Raw genomic sequence first — 26,140 nt, 5'->3', positions numbered from 1 at the left:
GGCCGTCAGCTAGAGACCAAGCCATAACAAAACAACTTAACAAGATGGTTAATAGGAAACACAAGGCTTGTTATACGCCTTGCATTCATTTGGAATAATTTGATTAGCCTTATTCTAGCCTTATTCTTCAAACGTTCCACAGTTTCTCTCAATATCACATCCACCCCACCCACTCTGACTTGTAGCTCACTCCCAATAAGCTCRTCGATGTGTCCATCAATCCTAATAGAAATGTGTCACATGCAGGAAGTTATCTATTCTATCACTATTAGTTTAACAGGCAGGTGGTAGGGTAGACGAGCAGCTGCCTCATAGGCCAAGAGACACACATCCATTCTGTCTGCTTGGAAATGTGATTTCCATCTATCCATGAATATGGATAGTGTGGGCTGTGTCTGTGTGCGCATCTAGTCTCCATTCCCAGTCTGGCCCCACTGGACACCTGGCAGTGGCAGACATACTATGTCTGTTTCAATGGTGTCTGAGAGTACGTCCCAGGTGCAGCATGAGCGGTCATCCACAGTATCAACGTGGTGCTCTGTCTGAGTGCTACAGTGAACATCTCTCCTGCATCCATGTTGGACCAGACTTGCCTTTAGAACTTCAGAGTGTAGACAGGCTACGAGAAGTCCTGCGGTCGACGTGGACATCTTCAATTATATGATATCCGAAATGCATCTAAGATCACATATTCAGTCATCCCAGATCACAGAAATGATTTGGCACTCCCACAACTAAGTGTCCTTAACCACTGCAACACACTATCGGTCCATGTGGTCCACCCCAAGTGGGTTATTGTCTTGGGAACACAACACGGTAGTGCAGAGAGGACGATGGTTTCTGCAAGTGTGGCTTGGCATAGAAACAGTTGTATTTGTGTGGCTCATCAAGGTAAATTAAGTGGCTTTGCTGAAGAGCAGTGGACACAACTACGCAGTGATGTCAGAACAAAACCCTCGGCTTCTAAATAGTTGCCATGCTGAAGCTAATGAATAAAGGTTAACAGGGGAAGGTAGGCATGGAGGTTATCCCTCTGGGGTTTCAGTATGAGGTTCTGTTTCTTTTCCATACCTGAGGAAGCGGTTGAGGTCTCCATGTCTCATGTATTCAAACACCATCGCCAGTGGCTCGCCATCTGTACATACTCCATAGAAGCGAACAATGTTCTGGTGCTGGAGCACTGTGAGCAGCTCAGCCTCTCTCTGGAAGTCCTGCCGGGTCGACTCGTTGGCATCCTTCAGAGTCTGACCACAGAGAAACACAGTCATGGGAGGATATGACATCGTCATGTTTAGGAGGTCTAAGCTTAATGTAATGCACCTCTGAAAGTGTGGCCATGGATGGAAGTCTCATGCATACCTTGATGGCCACCAGCATTTTGTCACTGTCCGGACTGAGGTTGGCACACTCTGCCAGGTAGACTTTGCCAAACGCCCCCTCACCCAGTTCCCACTTCAGAACTATGTCCTGTCTTTTGATGTGCTGCACACCTGTACATACACAGAGAAAGGCTTTCAACATTGGGCCTTATAAAACAGTGTYGGATTAACAACTTTATCTAGGGAAAAACATGGTAGATACAGTATATTAAATGCAATCATAATGAAGTTAGCACATATCCACTCCCTAGTTGTATTCCGATTACACTCACACATGTCTTTGTCTTTGAAAATGCCACAGAAGTACTGGGGGTTCTCCACAAAGCTGGACATCCCAGAGTCGTCAGAGGAAGGAGGGCTGGCCCCAAAGTTCAGGAAACGCAGTGACACAGCAAGATCATCCTCTGTTCCCAAGACAGATGAACCTGGAGAGAGAGAGAGAGAGAGAGAGAGAGAGAGAGAGAGACCTGAATGTGATACATCCATTTATTTTTCAGCAATTTATGGATGCATTGTTCAGCAACAAAGAAAATGTTGGAAAGTGGACGTCAGAGCAGTAAGCAACTACTGTATTTTCTGCAGACAGTATTAACAATTGTAAAACCCACTCAACGAGAAAACCACAGAACCCCCAGAGCCCCTGATAGAAAATGGTGGATGGCAGCAAGCGAGGGGAAACGAGTTGGCCAGGAGGGGGGCCCACTTAGGCAATCAGGCCCACTTAGGCACTTTCTGGGGGGGTCCGAGAGGACCTATCATGCCTAGCTGGCCTCCATCAGTCTTCTTTAATGGCCAACGCTGCAGCTAGGGGCTCCTGACGCCGTTCACTGCTGTAATTAAGGCACTCTAACCGAGCTGTTGGGCTGACAGTGTGCAAAGTTACAGCCTGGCGGAAACCTTATATTGCCTGGCCTCATGTGAATCACTTTCAGAGAGGAATACAATGCTTGCTGCGGAACTATTGGCAATTCCAAAGTGATAATGAAAAAAATGAGTTGGCATTGTCGCTGGCTTTTGCTTGTTTCAGTTTGGAATGGATATGCTTTTTCAGAGAAGTCTTTACCTTTGGCAAAGTGTCATTTTCTCCTGGGGTTGTCTCTTACTGAATGCTCCAGACAGGGACATGTCAGAATTTAGTCTCAACCCTTCACTTTCTAACAATTGAGGGGTTTTGAGAACAGCAAACCCATCTCAGGTTGTTTCATAGCTGTCTTCTATGAAAACCCAGGTGACGTATTGCTTACTATTACCCCTCTGAGTATAGGAGATTATACTTTGTGCAAAATAACAGACACTACTGTGGTATTTGAAACACAATGCATAATAGAGTGTGTCACTTACGGTGAATACCAAACTTGGACTGCTGGCCACACTTGTTGATGACCAGTACCATAATGAGGAGGAAGGTGCAAGCAAACACAGCCAGACCCACTGCCACCGACACCTGCACAGAAATATAATTAGCATCAACATAGCCTAGCATAGCATAACATAACATTTGCTAAAACATTAGCTCWCCATAGTGTATGTTATATTATTACTATGTTTCAGACCCATTGAATGGCGTCTCACCCCAAACACTCTGCTCTCCAGGTTCTCAGTGACATCTTCATTAGATTTGTTGGTGGGAACTGGAGGAGCAGAAAAGGAATCATTAATGATGGATCGTTACTCACAAATCACCATGATAACCACACATAAAGTATGCAAGACACTGACACACAGTGTATTAAAAAAAAGTGGAGTATATGAAAGCAAAATCCTGGGTAATTTACACTCTACTACTCGTGATAACTATTTTTTGTTCTCGCTAGGTACAGTTTAGGAAGTTTATCTGTTTCTACCAGGTAATAATCGCTGTCAAAATAACGTTCAAGAGGCTTACGTGGATCACTTTCTTCAAGGACTGGCATGAAGAAAAAGAGGAGAGGATGACAAATTTAGACTAAGTATATAGTACATACTGTACATGCAAACACATGAGACTGTATCTAATATAACACAAGTTGGTGAATAGTGAGGGTCAGTATCATAGAGATCCTATTAAATTACTATTCTAATTATAATAATTATAATTCTAATTATAATAATTATAATTCCTAATTCTATGACCTTAAATTTCAGACAATCACCTGGGATGATGCCCTCAGGATCAAAGGGGTCAAAGGGGTTGTCCATGAACTTTCCCGTGGCCGTGGCTTGGTCCACGCCCAGTCTGTTCTCCACAATGATGGTGTAGAGGCCGTTGTTCAGGTGGGTGGGCTTGTTGAGAAATAGACAACCGTGCTTCACAGAGCCGTCGTCCGAGTCGGGAATGAACTGTGTGTAGGTGTAACGGCCCTCGGTCAGGTTGGAGCCGTTGAAAAGCCAGCGGATGGTTGGCTCAGGGTTCCCGTCCACCTTAAAGGGGAAACACCAGTGGTGCTGTTGCTCGGCGTTGTGCAGGAATATGATTTTGGCTGGAACTGGATGGAAGACATGAGATGTGGTCCGTTAGGATGTGTGAGTGAGTAAAAGGAGACAAGGTGAAACAAAGGCTATTTCTTAATTCAGAACATTGGTCAACCTACTACACAGTGAGCAATACCCTCAAATTATTTTGCAATAAATGTGTGTAAATTATTGAACATGATATTAGAATGAGATCACATTTAGCTGAAATAATTATACACAAAGCTATAACCCTAGTTATCTACACATAAATTATTTATTTGTGCGGAATTTTCAGTTTACCACATCCAACCTGTTTCAGACATAAAGTCATGGGTTGGTCAATAGAAGGTACAGCCTCATCCAAGTGACCTATAGGTTCCTCCTATGCGTTTCCATGAATCGATGTTCTCCATCTACACTGTCAACCTGTTGACCTAGTATGAATAATGAATCCAGGTTTTGTTAGGGCCCCTAACCACAAGAGCTACCTGGAAGCACAGAGCTGACAAGAAGCTACAGGAAATGGCTTCTTTAGATCGAAGACTATGCTGATGCAGAGACCCCTCACTCTAACAATTTCCACCGACCATTCCACTGCTTTTAACCTATGACCCTACTGCAGAAAATGCTGTGCTAAGGGGATACCGAGGCATTTGTCTCTTTCCTCTAGATTATCTCTGAAAAGGGATGCTAAAGACAGTCACGGACGGCAAAAATTTGCACACTCAGCACAATTACCACAACCAATCAGGTTTGATTTAATGTCATCAATTTCTCTATAGTGGGTTAGAAAAGAGCACAATATGAGTTTTGTTGAACTCAACTGTCTGAAATGAAAGACTAAATTATAGTTAACCGTTCAACGTTTTCTTCGTAGATTAGATTTGTTTGATTGATTCTGCTATCGATTTCTAGGGTGTAGTCTATATTTTCTTTTTGAAAAACCTTTTCCCAAACAAGTTTATTTTATATATATTACTGAATGGATGCTGCCTCTGCAGCACCAATCGCTTGAATCCCAGGAAGTGGTCAGACCAGCCACTCAGCAGAGCAGAGCCCTGGCTGTAAACAACCTGCTGATTGGGGAGCTAATTAAGGGTAATTAAAGGCTAGCGGTTAATGAGTGTCCATCCACCATGGGGACTGATGTTGATAGATTAGCCGCGCTAACGCACTTACAGGCTGCCAATCACTCCGGACGAATACTGTGTTCCGGAGTGGGAGGGAGAAGTCCATTAGCCGGGGCTCTTATCGAATCTTACCACGCTTATCAGCCTATTTTCCTCCCTACATTCATTAACTGTCCCTCGATGCTCATGCATTTGGCTGCAACTCTTTTTGGGCTTTATTTTCCAATGAGTGTCACTGAGTTGGCGAAATGATATTGTTTGGCCAATATTTTCTGTAATGTATTGCTAATGCATTGACGCACTCTCTTCTGTGGGACCACAGTTTGCTGCAATTCAGATATTTTTCAGTAGAAAAGCTGGGCTAAGGCAAAACCACAGGCTCTGACAGTATAATGTCTGTGTTGTTCTGTCATCTGTTTGAGGTCTTTGTCCGTGTATGGTTGATAAATGAGTAAAATGGGACAATAAATATAATGCATAACTAATGTAACGTTACAGTGATGTATTASTAATGCAGTGGCTATCTATCATTCAGGGCAGGTGGGGCAGAGTCACCAGTTTTGAGCCCCACCTATTTAACAAAAAAATATATACATATACAGTACCAGTCAAAAGTTTGGACACACCTACTCATTCAAGGGTTTTTCTTTATTTTTACTATTTTCTACATTGTAGAATAATAGTGAAGACATCAAAACTATGAAATAACACATATGGAATCATGTAATAACCAAAAAAAGTGTTAAACAAATATACAAAATACATTTTAGATTTGAGATTCTTCAAAGTAGCCACCATTTTCTTGGATGACAGCTTTGCACACTCTTGGCATTCTCTCAACCAGCTTCACCTGGAATGCTTTCCCAACAGTCTTGAAGGAATTCCCATATATGCTGCGCAGTTGTTGGCTGCTTTTCCTTCACTCTGCGGTCCAACTCATCCCAAACCATCTCAATTGGGTTGAGGTCGGGTGATTGTGGAGGCCAGGTCATCTGATGCAGAACTCCATCCCTCTCCTTGGTCAAATAGCCCTTACACAGCCTGGAGGTGTGTTGGATCATTGTCCTGTTGAAAAACAAGTAATAGTCTCACTAAGTGCAAACCAAATGGGAAGGTGTATCACTGCAGAATGGTGTGGTAGCCATGCTGGTTAAGTGTGCCTTGAAGTCTAAGTAAATCAAAGACAGTGTCATCAGCAAAGCACCCCCACACCATTACACCTCCTCCTCCGTGCTTCAAGGTGGGAACCACACGAGGAGATCATCTGTTCACCTACTCTGCGTCTCACAAAGACACAGAGGTWGGAACCAGAAATCTCAAATTTGGACAGATTTCCACCAGTCTATTGTCCATTGCTCGTGTTTCTTGGCCAATGCAAGTCTCTTCTTCTTATTGGTGTCCTTTAGTAGTGGTTGCTTTGCAGCAATTCGACCATGAAGGCCTGATTCACACAGTCTCCTCTGAACAGTTGATGTTGAGATGTGTCTGTTACTTGAGCTCTGTGAAGCATTTATTTGGGCTGCAATTTCTGAGGTTGGTAACTCTAATGAAATMATCKTCTGCAGCAGAGGTCTTCCTTTCCTGTGGCGGTCCTCATGAGAGCCAGTTTCATCATTGCGCTTGATGGTTTATGCGACTGCACTTGAAGAAACTTTAAAAGTTCTTGAAATGTTCCGTATTGACTGACATTCATGTCTTAAAGTAATGATGGACTGTTGTTTCTCTTTGCTTATTTGAGCTGTTCTTGCCATAATATGGACTTGGTCTTTTAGCAAATAGGGCTATCTTCTGTATACCACCCATACCTTGCCACAACACAACTGATTGGCTCAAACGCATTAAGAAGGAAAGAAATTCCACAAATTAACTTTTAACAAGGCACACCTGTTCATTGAAATGCATTCCAGGTGACTACCTCATGAAGCTGGTTGAGAAAATGATAAGGTTGTGCAAAGCTGTCATCAAGGCAAAGGGTGGCTACTTTGAAGAATCTCAAATATAAAATATATTTGGATTTGCTTAACAATTTTTTGGTTACTACATGATTCCATGTGTTTTTTCATAGTTAAGACGTCTTCACTATTATTCTAAAATGTAGAAAAGAGTACAAATAAAGAAAAACCCTGGAATGAGTAGGTGTGTTCCAAACTTTTGACTGGTACTGCATATATATATATATATACAGTTGAAGTCAGAAGTTTACATACACCTTAGCCAAATACATTTCAACTCAGTTTTTCACAATTCCTGACATTTAATCCTAGTAAAAATTCCCTGTCTTAGGTCAGTTAGGATCACCACTTTATTTTAAGAATGTGAAATGTCAGAATAATAGTAGAGAGAATGATTTATTTCAACTTTTCTTTCTTTCATCACATTCTCAGTGGGTCAGAAGTTTAGATACAATCAATTAGATTTTGGTAACATTGCCTTTAAATTGTTTAACTTGGGTCAAACATTTCGGGCAGCCTTCCACAAGCTTCCCACAATAAGTTGGGTGAATGTTGGCCCCTCCCTCTTGACAGAGCTGGTGTAACTGAATCAGGCTTGTAGGCCTCCTTGCTCGCACACGCTTTTTCAGTTCTGCCCACAAACTTTCTATAGGATTGAGGTCAGGGCTTTGTGATGGCCACTCCAATACCTTTACTTTGTTGTCCTTACGCCATTTGGCTACAACTTTGGAAGTATGCTTGGGGTCATTGTCCATTTGGAAAACCCATTTGCGACCAAGTTTTAACTTCCTGACTGATGTCTTGAGATGTTGCTTCAATATATCCACATAATTTTCCTACCTCATGATGCCATCTATTTTGTGAAGTGCACCAGTCCCTCCTGCAGCAAAGCACCCCCACAACATGATGCTGCCACCCCCGTGCTTCACGGTTGGGATGGTGTTCTTCGGCTTGCAAGCATCCCCCTTTTTCCTCCAAACATAACAATGGTCATTATGGCCAAACAGTTCTATTTTTATTTCATCAGACCAGAGGACATTTCTCCAAAAAGTACGATCTTTGTCACCATGTGCAATTGCAAACTGTAGTCTGGCATTTTTATGGCAATTTTGGAGCAGTGGCTTCTTCCTTGCTGAGCGGCCTTTCAGGTTATGTCAAGATAGGACTCATTTTACTGTGGATATAGATACTTTTGTACCTGTTTCCTCCAGCATCTTCACAAGGTCCTTTGTTGTTGTTCTGGAATTGATTTGCACTTTTCGCACTAAAGTACGTTCATCTTTAGGAGACAGAACGCATCTCCTTCCTGAGCGGTATGACAGCTGCGTGGTCCCATGGTGTTTATACTTGCGTATATATTTTCCCATGATGTCAAGCAAAGAGGCACAGAGTTTGAAGGTAGGCCTTGAAATACATCCACAAGTACACCTCCAATTGACTCAAATGATGTCAATTAGCCTATCAGAAGCTTCTAAAGTCATGACATAATTTTCTCGAATTTTCCAAGCTGTTTAAAGGCACAGTCAACTTAGTGTATGTAAACTTCTGACCCACTGGAATTGTGATACAGTGAAGTATAAGTGAAATAATCTGTCTGTCAACAATTGTTGGAAAAATTACTTGTGTCATGCACTTATGTTGGAGTCATTAAAACTCGTTTTTCACCCACTCCACACATTTCTTGTTAACTAACTATAGTTTGTGCATGACACAAGTAATTTTTCCAACAAGGCCCTTCTATATATATATATATATATTTATACAGTGCATTCAGAAACCCCTTTACTTTTTCCACATTTTGTTATGTTACAGCTTTATTGTAAAATGTATTAAATTAATGTTTTTCCTCATCAATCTACACACAATACACCATAATGACAAAACCAAAATAGGTTTTTAGAAAAACAGAAATACCTTATTTACATAAGTATTCAGACCCTTTGCTATGAMTCTCGAAATTTAGCTCAGGTGCATCCTGTTTCCATTGATCATCCTTGAGGTGTTTCTACAATTTGATTGGAGTCCACCTGTGGTAAATTCAATTGATTGGACATAATTTAGAAAGGCAGACACCTGTCTATATAAGGTCCCACAGTTGACAGTGCATGTCAGAGCAAAAGCAAGGCCATGAGGTCAAAGAAATTGTTCTTAGAGGTCCAAGACAGGATTTTGTCGAGGAACAGATCTGGGAAGGAGTACCAAAAACATTTCTGCAGCATTGAAGGTCCACAAGAACACAGTGGCATCCATCATTCTTAAATGGAAGAAGTTTGGAACCTCCAAGACTCTTCCTAGAGCTGTCCGCCCGGCCAAACTGAGCAATCAGTGGAGAAGGGCCTTGGTCAGGGAGGTGACCAAAAACCTGATGATCACTCTGACATAGCTCCAGAGTTCCTCTGTGGAGATGGGAGAACCTTCCAGAAGGACAACCATCTCTGCAGCACTCCACCAATCAGGCCTTTATGGTAGAGTGGCCAGATGAAAGTCACTCCTCAGTAGAATGCAGGACAGCCCGCATGGAGTTTGCCAGGAGGCACCAAAAGGACTCTGACCATGAGAAACATTGGTCAGATTCTCTGGTCTGATGTTACCAAGATTGAACTCTTTGGCTTGAATTCCAAGCGTCACGTRTGGAGGAAACCTGGCACCATCCCTACGGTGAAGCATGGTGGTGGCAGCATCATGCTGTGGGGATGTTTTTCAGCGGCAGGGACTGGGAGACTAGTCAGGATCGAGGGAAAGATGAACGGAGCAAAGTACAGAAAGCCTGTTCCAGAGCGCTCAGGACTTCAGACTGGGGAAAAGGTTCACCTTCCAACAGGACAACGACCCTAAGCACACAGCCAAGACAATGCAGGAGTGGCTTCGGGACAAGTCTCGGAATGTCCTTGAGTGACCCAGCCAGAGCCCAGACTTGAACCCGATCAAACATCTCTGGAGACCTGAAAAAAGCTGTGCAGCGACACTACCCATCCAACCTGACAGAGCTTGAGAAGATCTGCAGAGAAGAATGGGAGAAACTCCCCAAATACAGGGGTGTCACGATTGTAGCGTCATACCCAAGAAGACCTGAGGCTGTAATCGCTGCCAAATGTCCTTCAACAATGTACTGAGTAAAGGGTCTGAATACTCATGTAAATGTGATATTTCAGTTATTTTCTTTTTGTAAATGTGCAAAAATGTAAAACCGTTTTTGCTCTGTCATTATGGGGTATTATGCGGAGGTAGGTAGCCTAGTGGTTAGAGRGTTGGGCCAGTATCCGAACGCTTGCTAGATTRAATCCCTGAGCTGACAAGGTAAGAATCTGTCGTTCTACCTCTGAACAAGGCAGTTAACCCACTGTTCCTAGGCCGTCATTATAAGAATTTGTTCTTAACTGACTTGCCTAGTTAAATAAAGGTTAAGTAAATAAATAAAATATTATGTGTAGATTGATGAGTAAAGTCAATTTTAGACTAAGGCTGAAACGTAACAAAATGTGGAAAAGGTAAAGGTGTCTGAATACTTTTCGAATGCACTGTATATATATATGCCCCATTTATGTATCCTACTGTTCTGAGTTGTTGTACAGAGAGAATACTCTAATAACTACCCATTTTCTGAATCACTGTACATTTCAAAAGTGCTGAACAAATAGTTATATTGACAACGTCCGTCTTAGCTGGCTTGTTAATGTCTTAATCGGAATTATGGATTGCCTCTTATCCGCTCGTCGTTCCCTTATGCCATAGTTTGTACATCTCAATTGTCAGTAGAAACCACATTAGTTTAAACAAGTCAGCCATAACAGCTATGAGGCTGAATGAATTGTTTTGCTGCCAGACAAGGCTCTGCTGATATCCAGGTGTGGTGGGGTAAGGATTCACTCCATTGCGCTGAAAATAAAATTCTGCTGTTTGGACAGAAGACAGTTTGTTGGTACCGTTTGTCACCGTTATAGTGAAAGTAATGTATTGTTTACTGTTGTGTTGTGTAGTGGCTTTGCTGGTATGCTTAAAAAAAAAWAAAAAATTGCTCTTCCAAGATTTACATGCTAAAATTGCCACTGTACTAATGTATTATTGAGTGACAGCTGATAATAATAATAAAAACGAAAGACATGTGGCATGTTAAAGCAAAGTGACAAGGTGGGCTTATTTTTTGCCACAATTATTAATACTAAGTATTTCATTCTGGGGGGGAAATCTCTGGCTATACACATTGCTGCGAGAGGAAAATTGACACCATTTTTCTCTACCTCTCCTGCTTTCATTGCAGTATGACAGCTCTCACTGAGTCTGTCAGCTTTCAACACCCTGACAGCTTTAATAGTTCATTGGCACTTACATTCAATGTCCAACGTCACTTTCTCTTCTCCAGGCCCGGCCCGGTTCTCTGCCTCACAGGTCAAGTTGTGCAGGTTGTCTTCTGAGGACATATTCCACAGCTGCAGCTCCAGCTCCAAAGTGGATCCCCAGAACCTCTCCTGCAGATGGAACAAAACACAGAGGACAACAGGGGTTTACAACAATCATGGAGACATCTGAGATGCAAGCAGAGTCTGAAGGATTATGACAATGTACACAATAAGGAAACCTAAATACATCATAATACTATTTTATTTTTAGTTCAGAATATTTCCTTCAAATGTGACCCTGATCATGTTACTAGAGTTTGTATTTGAACAGATGTTAGGCATATTAAGGGGAACAAAAGGTGCATTGCGCAATATCTCTGAAAAAACACTGCTCTAGCAGGTTTTCCCCAATCAGTATGTCCAGGTGACATCATCATTCAGTACCTGTACAGTATAGCGAGACAGCAGTTTATTAGTGCGCCACCTCACTACAGGCATGGGCACTCCTGTCACCTGACACACAAATGTCAGGTTGCCCCCCTCCTGGACCTTGGTGTTGGCATGGACAATGGCGACATCCGGTACAGCTGCAAAACAATGGACCAAGAATGGGTTAGAAAATCTATGGTCTGGACTGGGGTACTAAATGTTGATAATGGCGTTTAATAGTAATCCAATCAGCAATGCCACTAATGCAATAAAGTCTTTTTAAAGCCTTGTCAGACTACTTCTACAATGATTGAACTATACGTGTATATGCTATTCATGCATATATAACTTAGTAATAATAAAGTAAAAACTTTTTTTTTAAATCTCTGAACTGAGTAAAAATTTTGCAATTCAACTCACTGCAATTCTCCATCACTAAGGAGTCCAACCGTCGGGCATGGCCATTGGAGAGGCAATGTAGCGGTTGGTTGTCAAGGTCACTGTGGTCGTTAAGCTGCCATTGCTGCAGCCAATGGATATCACAGGAGCACTCAAGGGGGTTGTCCCTCAAAACCCTGAAAGGGAACACAGAGAAAATCGGTCTGTTAAGTCCGAAAGTTTTCTCTCAATCGTGTAACCTTCTTCTTCTTTCTATAGGACTATACAAAGTATTCAAGGTCGTTATTATCAAAGACGCACACTGCAAATAGAACATTCTAGAATTTAAGAAAGAGGGGAGTGAATAGAGAGTAAAAACTCAACATAGAAAATAATTCATCAGTGAAATATGTGTTGAAAAATCTCTGCAATCAGTTCCAAAACAGAGTGAAAGGGGTCCATGTTGCTCATACAAAGTGACCCTCTTTGAGTTGATATTTCAGTCACAGGTTGACTAGTTGAAGAGAGTACAGAAGGGATGTTCTGAGGGGTGTTTTACTTACAGGTTGAGCAGGGGAAGAAAATGGAACACCTTCCAACTGATATGCTCCAGGGAGTTAGATGCCAGGTTTCTGTGTGATACAATAAGGAGACAACATCTATCCAACAGGATATTCACCATATAAATGGCAAAAAATCTAAATACAGTATTATACAATTTGTTGTTGAGCCTATGATTCCCCCCCTCTTTTCACCCATGTTGAGTTTTGCATAAGAATGGTCTGTGCATGGCAAACAGCTCAATATTTAAAACAATTGTACTCTGKTTAATTACCCAGGCAAGTCTTTTACATCAAATGTACTTTGCTTAATTACCCAGGCAAGTCTTTTACATCAAATGTACTCGGCTTAATTACCCAGGCAAGTCTTTTACATCAAGTGCTACATTCACAAACATCATTGGCACACCTCTTGCTGTTGTCTCACTGTTCTGTACATTAGGTGATGAGCCCAAACACTTCTCTGAGACGGTGGTCGTTATGCATGGCCATCGAACACTACTAGAGTGCTCGAGTTATATTAGCCTGATGATGCTGCTTGTACTTGTAAGAGGAGAAAGGAGAACAGGTTTTACTATATCAAATATTGTGTATTAGGAGTATGAGGTGAATTCATTTGATAAAAAATATGAAATATTGCGGGCGATTGGCAGATGTAGCTTTCATAGACCTACTGTACATTCAGATGTGCTGCACTTTATTGTAAATCAAAAGAAAATGTGGATTTATGAGGCATATCACTGCTTAGATATGTTATCCCCTATGTATCCCTAGTGTATCTTTTTAAACGTGCTGCAGATCACCATGACTGCTCTGAAATGCTTCTGTGCTGGCAGAGGGTGTAAATAAAACCTCTCAGAAGATGACAGCGGACCACACTGGGGAGGCACCTCATGCAACCGATACATATTCACTCTGGCAGGGCCAATGGGGGCCAGCAGGGTTTCAATTATTTGTTTTCCTTGCTCCCAAAAGTTCATGTCAGATGGGTTAGCCATTGGGGCTTATCTATTACCAGCTCGATTCCTCCCGTGCCACAAGGGAAGGGAGGATGGCCGGGAATGGCAGCTGCTCCTAGCTGTGCTCACGCACAGCATCTTCATTTATGAACTGGGTGGTTCGAGCTGTGAATGCTAATTGGCTGACAGCCGTGGTATATCAGAGCGTATAACATGGGTATGACAAAACATGTATTTTTACTGCTCTAGTTACGTTGGTAAGCAGTTTATAATAGCAATAAGGCACCTCGGGGGTTTGTGATATATGGCCAATATACCACTCCGCGTTGTGTCGTGCATAAGAACAACCCTTAGCCGTGGTATATTGGCCATATACCACACCTAAATATCTTAAGGAACAAGGAAAGGGGTGGAGGAGAAAATATCCTGGTATGTCTTGAGAAATTGCCCCCCCAAGTACAGTAGCAGAGCCCCTCCCATGTTCTCACCCATTTTGGGTGGCGCTCCCAATCTAAGAGACACATCTGTTACACCCCACAACCCCCCGTCCTCGAAATATTGATTAAGCGATAATGGACCCTTAGTGGAGTGTATTTATTATGCAGCAGTTGTCGATAATCCACCAAAGTGAGCGAGTAAATGGTGACTGGTTGGAAAGTCTCTCCGATTTCATCAGAACCCCGCCCCCCCCCCCCCATCATCCCTGAACCCCATTCAGTACCCTTCCCTCTACAACCCCCTCCTCCTCCCAAACCGCCTGTCTTTCAGATTAACAACATCGGACATGTCACACACGTTTAGTAAGATGATGAGGACAAGATGGTGGAAACAAGGGTCAGCTACTGATGGAGGGATGATTGGCATGGATACGGGCCGTATTGGGGAAGCTACTCTGAAAATATAGTTTACCAAGCTACCAACTACCTCACACTGTAAGAAGTTAAGCTACACTAAAGCTACCGTCAAGAAAAACATAGTTTGTTTAACTAAAGTTACTTTTAAAAAGTAGTTCACTTAATCCAAACTACTTTTGTGGAAATTAACATATCTAATTCTGAAATGTCATAGACTGCAAGTTGCAAGAACAGATCAATCTGGAGTCAGATGTCAACAGAATTTGTGATTTATTCTATTAAAAACAAAAATAATGTTTTATGTGACAATTAGGCAGGTCTGATGACGAAAAAGTAAGGAAATTCTTGCCTACTTCAACCATATTTTATTTGATTTGATTAAAAAAGTAGTGTGTATTTCCAGTAGTTAGCTACACCACTACATGATAAAAAAAACTTAGGTTGGAGTCATTAAAACCTGTTTTTCAACCACTCCACAAATGTATTGTTAACAAACTATAGTTTTGGCAAGTTGGTTTGGACATCTACTTTGTGGATGACACAAGTAATTTTTCCAACAATTGTTTACAGACAGATTATTTAATTTATAATTAATTCACTGTATCACAATTCCAGTGGGTCAGAAGTTTACATACACTAAGTTGACTGTGCCTTCAAACAGCTTGGAAAATTCCAGAAAGTTATGTCATGGCTTTAGAAGCTTCTGATTTACATCATTTGAGTCAATTGGAGATGTACCTGTGGATGTAATTCAAGGCCTACCTTCAAACTCAGTGCCTCTTTGCTTGACATCATGGGAAAATTTAAAGAAATCAACCAAGACCTCAGAAAAAAATTGTAGACCTTCACAAGTCTGGTTCATCCTTGGGAGCAATTTCCAAACACCTGAAGGTACCACGTTCATCTGTACAAACAATAGCATGCAAGTATAAACACCATGGGACCACGCAGCCGTCATACCGCTCAAGAAGGAGACGCGTTGTGTCTCCTAGAGACAAATGTATTTTGGTGCGAAAAGTGAAACAAGGAAGAAGTCACTGCTCCAAAAACCGCCATAAAAATGCCAGACTACGGTTTGCAACAGCACATGGGACAAAGATCGTACTTTTTGGAGAAATGTCCTGTGGTCTGATGAATCAAAAATAGAACTGTTTGGCCATAATTACCATTGTTATGTTTGGAGGAAAAAGGGGGAGGCTTGCAAGCCGAAGAACACCATCCCAACCGTGAAGCACGGGGGTGGCAGCATCATGTTGTGGGGGTGCTTTGCTGCAGGAGGGACTGGTGCACTTCACAAAATAGATGGCATCATGAGGGAGGAAAATTATGTGGATATATTGAAGCAACATCTCAAGACATCAGTCAGGAAGTTAAAGCTTAAAGACTTAAAGACTTAAGGACAACAGAGTCAAGGTATTGGAGTGGCCATCACAATGCCCTGACCTCAACCCTATAGAACATTTGTGGGCAGAACTGAAAAGGTGTGTGTGAGCAAGGAGGCCTACAAGCCTGACTCAGTTACACCAGCTCTGTCAGGAGGAGTGGGCCAAAATTCACCCAACTTATTGTGGGAAGCTTGTGGAAGGCTACCTGAAACGTTTGACCCAAGTTAAACAATTTAAAGGCAATGCTACCAAATACTAATTGAGTGTATGTAAACTTCTGACCCACTGGGAATGTGAGGAAAGAAATAAAAGCTGAAATAAAGAATTCTCTCTGCTATTATTCTGACATTTCACATTCTTAAAATAAAGTGGTGATCCTAACTGACCTAAGACAGGGAATTTTTACTAGGATTAAATGTTAGGAATTGTGAAAAACTGAGTTGAAATGTATTTGGCTAAGGTGTATGTAAACTTCCGACTTCAACTGTAGTTCATCTACAACCAAGTGCAAAATGTAGTTAAATGACTAGTTGTACAACATGTAGTTCACTACTCCCCAACACTACATACGTGCAACACTAATGCTAGTTTGCTAGTTTCTAGTGTGCTGGACAATGTGTCTTTAGAAGGTAGTTGAAGGATTCCATTTGTGAGAAAGTTTGGACCACGATGTTAGAAACACAAACATCAGAAAAGTAATCTACGATTCATCGATCAGTGTTTGTTTTTCAAATATAGTTGATTCAAACTTTCTAACAAGTGGAATCCAATTCATTTCAATATACTAAACGTGGTCCAATATGTTGTACGTTGATTGTGACTACACTTGTAAAAACAGGTTGGTCTACATTGTGTCAACCCAATCCTGTTAACTTTAAATTGAAATGGCATGTTTCTTGTAAAACAAATTTAACACGCTGTTAGATCAGAGGTCAGAATCTGTCCCACAGGACGCACTACTGTTGAGCCTCTGATACTACACCAATGCATTCTGTGCCTAAATACTGTTGAATAAAATGGTATCAAATTAATTATGATTACATTTCAGTAATTTGAATCTGTATTCCGGCCTAAATCTATTGTTACGCAGTTTTTATATTTTTTGAATAATAAACTCAAGATCTCAAGGCTCGGGAGGCTTCCCCTTAATTGACAGCAACAAAGAGCCTGACCCAAGCATGGGCCGAGACATGACAAGGAAAGACAATCCCTTTGTAAAGCCAAGGACACTTACACATATTGGAGCTTGATGTTGTGTTGGAAAGCATTAGCCGAGATGTACGCCAGCCTGCAGAACGTGACCGTGCTGGAGGGAGAAACACGACAGAAACAACAAAAGACAGAACAGGAAGTGTGAATCACTGATCATGCTACTAGTTAGCCACAGTAAATCCATAGTGTGTATGTTAGCCAGTATGTATTAGCTGTGTTAGCTAGCTCCAGACCATTTCCTTTCTTTGAATACGGAAGTTGTAAGGTACTCAGAAGAAGGTTTGAAATTAAATTACTGTACAGGACTGTAGGTTTCTGCTCAGAATAATGGCTAATGTGCAACACAGGAGGTTTACCACCTTGATTGAAAGAGCCATAAAGGAAATGAAATGTTGAGTTGTAAAGTTTAGTACTGCAGATTGCTATAACAAGGTAGAGGGTATATTGGAGAAGGTGATTAGGGAAGGGTGGAGTATGGAGAAGACCACTCAATCAATGACAGGACCAACCAAACATTTAAAACCAAGTCAATCAAATCAACTGCTAGGTGTATTGTAGCACATTTCGCGTATGTATTTCATGCAGTAATACAAACAGACATCTACAAACATATTATCATACATTAGAAAAATACTGTACATACTACATATTATGCAAGGTTACTCACAGATTCTTCAACTCTCTATAGTTGGCAAGGTCTACTTCTGTAATGTTCTCCAGGTCGGCTTGATTTTCGATGTAACTTGGTAAAGAAACAAAAAAMAAATACAATGAGATTCAGAGTTGATTTGAGTAAAAAAAAAATTAAAGCAACAAAAAAAAATCTACTGAAAAGTTAAATACTAAAATACTGTCTAGGAACAATGAGCTTCCTAGGCTTATTATAAGCAACAAAACAAAATGCTTGAACGGAAAATTATCTTTATTGTTATCAATCATTTTTACCCACAGCAATCCAGGCAAAGCAGGACAGTTAATATAATGACCAATACAAAAGGTTGTACATGTATTAAATGTTATGAAAGCCCTAAAAAGGTACTGAATTGACACAGTACAGCACAGAGTATTATATTTTATAGTGAAATTCATGAGTGCATTGTCCAAACCATGGGCCTTTGTGGGCTAGAGCCTGACAACTGATAGCATAACCAGACCAACAAACCACAAAGCTAATATCAAAACTAAATCTACTGTAGAGAAGACTTGGAAAAACCATTTGTCTTCTTGCGAGACTCTCATTTGACATTGCTGATGGTAAATTCTCTTCAATGAGTCATTTTCCACTTTTCCAGACGCACCTATTATTTCACGAGGGGACAGTATGTCAACTCAACACTCATTTAACACAAGGTCACTTTGCCCTACTCTTGAACTACAGTATCTTGAACCTCTTTGTATGTTCAATCTTAGAACAAAAATGTGCTATCTAGAACCTAAAAGGTTGATTTGTCTGTCCCCATAGTATAGCCCTTTGAAGTACCCTTTCTGGTTCCAGGTAAAACCATTTTGGGGTTTCCATGTAGAACCCCTACACAGAGGGTTCTACATGAAAACCAAAAGGGTTCTCCTATGGGACAGCCGAAGAATCCCTTTGGAATCCTTTTTTTTAAGAGTGTACTGTACAGATGTAAGATCATAATTTGAGCCAGTTTGCTACAGCAGGAAAATCATCTTGCAGCAACAGGAAATGTGAATTATTATGCAGATTATAATTATTGGACATTTTTGTAGGGGTTGATACATTTTCCATAAGGGAAAATCAAGTCTGAAATGTCTAAATGTAATTATAAACGTCAGAAGCCTTTTTAAACCTCCTGCATTGCAGAAAAGTTATCCTGCAACAGGTTAAGATCCTACATTTGTACACGACGTGGCCAGAAATGTACATTTTATATGGACTGTTATATATGATATTTATGATATTACTGTATCAATAACCAAAAGTAAAGCAGCATAAAAGGACCAAGGGGGAAACATTTTCCTCCACTTGAACAATTTTATCAAGAAGAATTCAAAGCTTTTCCACATACAGTATAGCCAAATATGATAGCTTAAAAAGCAGCACCCAACCCTTTTTCACGACAACACCTGGGAAATGTGTCATGTATTTTTATTGGTATCTGGTTGACATGTCGACCAATAACCAGATTACAACCAGGTGAAGACTTCTCTTTCTGATCACTAAAAATTTCATTTTACAGTCAGTATACAACCTGACCATGACATCACTAAAGACATCAGCCAGACATCATTGCAGCCATTTTTACCCGCTGGGCAGTGCCCCAAACATCTCCATCACCAAATATTTCCTTCTTTAACAGTGAGGCACTATTGTTTCAGTCTGTCACTACGCAACACAGATATTTATTTGACCCACGGAGCGGTAATGTAATTGCAGGACAGGTGGAATGAGAATCACCAATCGCCCCCATGCTTATTGGATTGAGTCAAGTGGGTCAAATTTCATCTAGTGTTCTCAGGCGGGCATCCGCTGACAATCCACTGAATTTAATTTATAACTTAGTGCATGATGAATTTGGGCCCCTGTTCCACAGTTAATGGTTTCTTGCTTGTTCCCCTGAAACACATGCCGAAAGAGCAGCTCTTGCTTATTGATTTGAATTGCTTAAAACTCTGCTGGAGTTCTAAGTAACAAGTTAAGCCACAAGGTACTGACTGATAAGATTATATATATATATATAGTATAGAGAGAGAGAGAGAGAGAGAGAGAGAGAGAGAGAGAGAGAGAGAGAGAGAGAGAGAGAGAGAGAGAGAGAGAGAGAGAGAGAGAGAGAGAGAGAGAGAGAGAGAGGAAGGAAGGAAAAGGAAGGAGAGAGAGAGAGAGAGAGCAGAGAGAGAGAGAGAGAGAGAGAGAGAGAGAGAGAGAGAGAGAGAGAGAGAGAGAGAGAGAGAGAGAGAGAGAGAAAGTTAAGTACTAGCTGGACATGCTGCAGATGCAGTCTCTCCCTTAACGAGCTAGATTGAGTGTTAATTGTTCAGAGCAGTAGAGAGGAACAAAGACAGAACAGCATGGGATTACAGCAAACAGCATTTAGTTCTGTGTTCCATTTTCAGTACTGTATAGCCTAAGTATAACAGCCATTTTCCAATTCTCTGAAAAGAGTGGACAGAGCTGTGTACTGTAAAGTAACATATAATTGCTTAATTAAAGATCAATTTTCCAACTTTTGTATAGTTTCAGACAGTTTTGAAAGTGGTGCTCATGAGCTAAAAGTGGTCCCTGTTTTTTGTGTACTACATCATCCAATTGTGTACTATGTCATCCATTTTGTGGAATATCATCTGAATGTTGCAATTCGTGTGATATGTAACAAATCCAATTCATGCAATATGAATCTGGATCCCGTAGCGCATCTTTAAGTGGAGTATACTGTGTACCCTTTAAAATATTATGTGTCTCTTCTATGCAGTTTTACTTAAGTATGTATAATCCGTTGGTTAATAGTCCTTCGGGGAACCACAAGCCTCCTACACAACCACATGTTCTCAATGGGTTTGTGAGGATGACCCTCACCAGGCAAGGATGTATGTATCTGAACACCTTGCTGCTATAGTGCCTCTATGATACATGATGGGGAAGAGATTGTTTGCAGTCACCAAGGCAGAGTATCAGTGAAACAGTATGAACATCAGCACAATCCCACAGACCTGATCACTCCACTACCACCAACTCTGCTGTTATCGACAGTGTTCTCTTACAGCACCTCGCGCCCCAGTACAGCCCATGCGAAACCACCAGACACAAGATCAAACAGACTCTGTAACCCCAACTCAAAGCGGGGGAGTTTCAATTTGATGAGTTTGTGGAGTGGAATTTGTTCACTGGAAACAGAAATTGAGAAACTCCAGTTGTACAAATCATGGAAAGAGGACTAGGAGTAGAAGTCTCTGATAAGATGTAAGACGGATAATCTCTGAATACTTTGATACATACTCTTTGAATCTCATGGACTTTTAATCTTTAGTAATTGTAATAACAGTCCTGTGAAACTTCACAAGAAGAGCCTGCACAGAGTGTCTTTTACCAATCTAATTTGCAGAAGCAATCATCAAAGCAAGAACACCATTTCAAATGAAGTCCGTTATCTAACCAGCTCATCACCATACTAACACACACTGAAGGTCGGTGGTCATACAAAATGTACTCAATCCTTAGGGTCACGTAACTCCCCTCTCCATGAAAATGAATGGAAACCAATCACCTTGATTAAACTCTATACTGGACTATATTCACCTTCTTCTACTAAGACATGTATTTGTTGTTCCACGCCCAGCATTGCTTCAAACAGCTCAAGCCGGTCACGCAACCAACATCAGATCAGCAAAGCAATGGATTAACCATTATGCCAACCCAATTCATTATTCACACTACCAGACATCCCATCCAAGACTGAGCCAACAGATAGATAAGCAAAACATGAGCACTTGACAAACACACACAACAAAACCAGCAGAACCAATCAACCAACCAACCAACCAACCAACCATCCAAGCAACCAACTGCACTCACATTTCCGTGACGTTTTCGCTCTCCTGTAGTGCCAACGCGGGTATAGTGGCAATGCCATTGGGCTCCAGGCACTGCAGCATGGCGAAGGAGCACCGGCAGGCGGATGGGCACCCTCCCAGGGCTGGCACTGCCAGGGTGATTGCAAGTAGAACCAGGGCCAGTGGGGCTGCCCATGGAGCGGAACCCACAACCACTGCCATGATGATGGAGATTGCGGAGGGGCAGCTCAGAGAGTTGTCAGTGCAGACTGAGACAGAGTAGGACTAAACAGGAGAACAGACTGGGAGGCACCACACAAAGCAGATCTTCTCTGGGCTGACTCGCAGGGTTGTGATCCCAGCCAGGAGACTCTGGTACTGAGCCACAGGAGCAGCGAGCAGCAGGAGCGAGGCAGGCAAGGGGCCCTGGGGATGCTGGTAGGCTGCAGCCTCCCCACCCTCACTCCCTTCTCCCTCTCTCTCTGTCTCTCTCTCTCTCACTCTCTCTCTTTCTCTCTCGCGTAGGGAGGGGCAAGGCAGGCCATTAGTTGACTGTGTGGGAGAGCCACTGTCACCAGACAAAGAGATGAGATGGGATGATGGTGATATGATCTTCTGCCTCTGAGTGAGATGTCTCCTGTCCCACCAGTGGTTGCAGGTGTGAGACAACTAAGAAGTCAGGACTCTTGGGTACCAACCAGTCTCATGCAGTGAAGATGGTTGCAAATGGTGAATCCATCTATCTGCATGTGTTTATGAATGAGGTGACTTCCCTTGTAGGTTTGTGAGATCAGAGCTAATAAGGGATTTAGTAGTGGTTGTGGACAATTTTTAATTGTGTATTTAAACCCCCTTGTTTTTGTGTTCCAGGRGGACTCCCACAGAAAGTGATGCAGTCCAGAGGCATGGCGGATCCATGTTGCAACAGAGCTTAAGGCTGAAATGTTTCATTAGAGCACAAGGCAAATGTACTTTGTGCTGTATGATTAAGTGATAATGGACTCCTGCCTGCTGGCTTGTGTTGCTGCTTGTGTCCCTTTTTGTTTGGTTTGTAAGTTGTATGATGGTTTTACCTAACATGGATTTTAAGCTAAACGTAAGAGAAAAGGATGTTTATGTAAATGAAATATGGAGACGATGAAATCGAATTGAATTGAAAAACTGTGTCCTGAAACCTTGGCAAACACCAATCCTTAAAATAAATGGGTTGAACTGTCCTTTTATTGTTTGCCTCTGCTGTCACACTGCCTGCTCAACCCAGACCCAGATCCTGTCACTTTTCTACCTTGTGACATAGTCATAAGACAGGGTTAGCATGATTAGCTGTAAACCTCATGTCGGAATATCATTTGTAAAGATGACATCATGGCTCAAATATTTCTCGTCAGAATGTTACTCAAGGAAGGCTAAAATAGCTCACTGCAATAGCGCAGAGACATCATATAGAATTAGCATTACTTGTGGCCCTCCATCTCTTGGCGTCTATGAGACGGAGCCAATTCTTACCCCAGGGACAAATAGTATGCCCCACCCCCATCCCTCTTAGTCACCATACACATGAATAAGGTCATAGTGTCCTGACCACAATTACCAGCTATAAGCTGAATTGCCATTTCTGCTGCAGTAGTCAGGAGATAGTGATGGCTCAGTACTTCCTCCCTACTCTCAATACTTTAACTGAGCTCAGCTAGTAAGATGGGAAGGCAAGAAGCTTCTTCACCACGGAAGTGTTCTAGTGGAGTAGATAAATGTGTAGAATAGTGTTTGATGTGTGAAATGTGTGAAATGTGACATTGAGCATACAGAATGCTTTGTACCAATCATTATTAATGCATGGATTGATACCAAAGTGAAGAAGACTTCAAGTGAAATTGAATTAAATGAGTTAATGTTTTTCAACAGTTGTTTGGCTTATTTTCTTTTCAGTGGCAGTTTGTGTGGCAGTGTTGTCACGACTTCTGCCGAAGTCGGTTCCTCTCCTTGTTCGACGGTCGACGTCACCGGTCTTCTAGCCATGGCCAATCCATTTTTCATTTTCCATTTGTTTTGTTTTCCCACACACCTGCTTTTCATTCCCTCATTACGTGTTGTGTATTTAACCCTCTGTTCCCCCCATGTCTTTGTGTGTTATTGTTTGTTGTAAGTGCTTGTGCACATTTGTTGTCTGGTGCGCGTCGGGTTTTGTGCCCATTCTTTATTATTCTGGATGCCGGTGGTTATATATATGTATATTAAACTGCTCCGGTTATTACCCAGTTCTGCTCTCCTGCGTCTGACTTCGCTGCCACCAGTTACTCACCCCTTACAAGTGTACATGTCTGTTTGCATTGAAATGAGGAATGCTTATGCAAAGGAATGCTTACGCATCATATTCCATATTCTCTGAACATAAGAAAATATAGAGAATACATATAATTTCTTATTTCTGTTTGAGCTAATGTTCCAAATCTATGATGGAGTTAGGGATAGGAAGTCTCCAATAATCAAGGGCAGTGCAGGGTATACTGAATAAAGCAGCCAATCAGAACAGTGGGTAATGAAATTAAGGACAAATAGCCAATATTCACCACCCCCACACCTCATCAAGAACCTCAAAGCATCACAGAGGACGTCCTAAGCATATTAGGTAACATTCCTGTTGGATCCCTTTTAGGTTTCAGTGAGATGTTATCTAACGGAAGTTCTGAAAACGTTCTAGGAACATTAAAGTTCCAATGCAGCCGTTTTAATCTCAATATCAAATCATTTCTGGGTAACAATTAAGTACCTTTTGTGATTGTTTTCAATTAAAATGGTCAAAAAGAAGCAAAAATTGCTTCTTAGCAAAGGACAATCTCTCAATCGAGAATTTTGCTAGGACGGTCTGGGAGTGGTCTGAGTGGGAAGGGGGAAACTGAAAACTAGCTGTTATTGGCAGAGAGGTTTGGAACTCTCTTTCTCATTGATATGTTAACTCATTTACCACATGGTGATGTCACCATGGAAAGCCAAAACTCCATCCCACCAAAACAGCCAGAAATGTAAGGGCAGTCTTTTCAAACAGCTCTTACACTTAAAGGTCATTATCATAATTTTCACAATTTCACAGTATTATTCCAACCTCCTGGTGTGGAAATATATGCTCAGTGGCCCGTTTATTAGGTACACCCATCTAGTACCGAGTCACACCCACCTTGGCCTTCAGAACAGCCTAAAATCTTCGGGGCATGGAAACATTGCTCAATTGGAATCAAGGGACCTAATGTGTGCCAGGAAAACATTCCCCACACCATTACACCACCGCCATCAGCCTGTACCGTTGACACCAGGTATGATGGGGCCATGAACTTATGCTGCTTACACCAAATCCGGACTCTGCCATCAGCATGATGCAACAGGAACCGGGATTTGTCGGACCAGACAATGTTTTTTCCACTCCTCAATTGTCCAGTGCTGGTGATCACGTGCCAGCTGGAGTCGCTTCTTCTTGTTTTTAGCTGATAGGATTGGGACCCTGTGTGGTCATCTGCTGCAATTGAGTACCACAGTATGAGTCATAATACCCATAAAACCTAGCGGTAAAACCCAGAAATGGTTCCAATCATTTTTTCACCATGCATTTTTGCATTGGTGATTTTAGAACTACTTCATATAAGGTCTGTGTTTCGTGTAGGCTTACCCTGGCGTGACGTTTTGATAACCAAGCAAATCTCTCTCGGACCAGATAACTTTTATCAACATATTTGCCTGTAATTACCCCACAAATGTAAATGCTAATTAGCCGCCAATGTGGCTAGCGTACAGAAGCTTTGACATCATCTCTCAAGGCACATTTCTCAATGCAAACTCTTCGACAAGTAGCAAGTAACCTATCAAGTAGATATTAAGGCCTTTTTAGTTTCTTGTGTAAATAATTGATAGTGTTTCTCGTGTGTATTCTTGTTTAGCATTTTCAAATGACCTTTAAATTACTCTCTGGCCTTTGTAGCGAACTAGCTAACCTTAGGGTCTCTCTGTCGATCGGAAGCAAGGATGGTTCGGTGGTATGTACCGGATTCTAACAACTACTTCGATAAGCACACGTGCATTTTAGCGTTTTCCATCCTCTGTAAGCGAGGTGTCACTGGAGCCGTGTGATAAAGTAAGTCCTGTTTGCTAGCTGCTAACAATCCATTTTGGTTAGGACAAAGATCTGTAGTTAGCTAGGTTCTTATGAAAATTAGCTAGATACCCACCAGCTGTAGTTGTTCAATGCACATTACCTTCCTTACAAGTAAAAAGAAAACCAGCATAGGCTAGCATAATGACTGTTTAAAAATGCACACAGACCAGCCTTATTTATTAAACTTACGGTAACTACATTACTTTAGTTGGCTGCTTTGAGCAAAACCTGTATGTAATATAACCTATTCTGGGAGCCTAGAGTGTGTGTGTATGAACTATGTGGAATATTCCCTGAAAACTAGGTAGTGACCTGAGGATCATTACGAGTCTGTCAGAGGTCGTCACGCTGGATGGGGATAGTGATGGAGGCTTGGTGGTCCACGCAACGAAGAAGCAGGTGTCCCTTCCAGTGATGTGGAGTTGACCTTGGACCTGGTGCCAGTAAGGATGGTCTTCACGGAGGATGTAAGACCCTCACTA

The 26,140-nt window shown here is 41.7% G+C and overlaps 1 protein-coding gene across 1 annotated transcript in view; it reads right to left on the bottom strand.

Moving 5' to 3' along the window:
* The window catches only part of LOC111959090 (high affinity nerve growth factor receptor), a 29,128-nt gene extending 7,236 nt beyond the window's left edge, over positions 1-21,892 (bottom strand). The window contains exons 1-14 of the mRNA XM_070437254.1: positions 21,540-21,892; positions 17,676-17,750; positions 17,031-17,102; positions 12,602-12,670; positions 12,081-12,235; positions 11,676-11,818; positions 11,222-11,360; positions 3,512-3,844; positions 3,265-3,285; positions 2,952-3,010; positions 2,721-2,823; positions 1,652-1,804; positions 1,360-1,490; positions 1,072-1,244 (exon numbers count right to left, since the gene is read on the bottom strand). Coding sequence (XP_070293355.1) covers positions 1,072-1,244; positions 1,360-1,490; positions 1,652-1,804; positions 2,721-2,823; positions 2,952-3,010; positions 3,265-3,285; positions 3,512-3,844; positions 11,222-11,360; positions 11,676-11,818; positions 12,081-12,235; positions 12,602-12,670; positions 17,031-17,102; positions 17,676-17,750; positions 21,540-21,739 — 1,826 coding nt within the window. The 5' untranslated portion in view covers positions 21,740-21,892. The remainder of the gene's footprint in view (positions 1-1,071; positions 1,245-1,359; positions 1,491-1,651; positions 1,805-2,720; positions 2,824-2,951; positions 3,011-3,264; positions 3,286-3,511; positions 3,845-11,221; positions 11,361-11,675; positions 11,819-12,080; positions 12,236-12,601; positions 12,671-17,030; positions 17,103-17,675; positions 17,751-21,539) is intronic.
* Between the last annotated feature and the right edge of the window lie 4,248 nt (positions 21,893-26,140).

The sequence above is a fragment of the Salvelinus sp. IW2-2015 genome, linkage group LG35 (genome assembly GCF_002910315.2).
Source record: "Salvelinus sp. IW2-2015 linkage group LG35, ASM291031v2, whole genome shotgun sequence".
NCBI classification, from domain to species: Eukaryota; Metazoa; Chordata; class Actinopteri; order Salmoniformes; family Salmonidae; genus Salvelinus; species Salvelinus sp. IW2-2015.
This window is presented reverse-complemented; position numbering and strand designations above follow the sequence as displayed.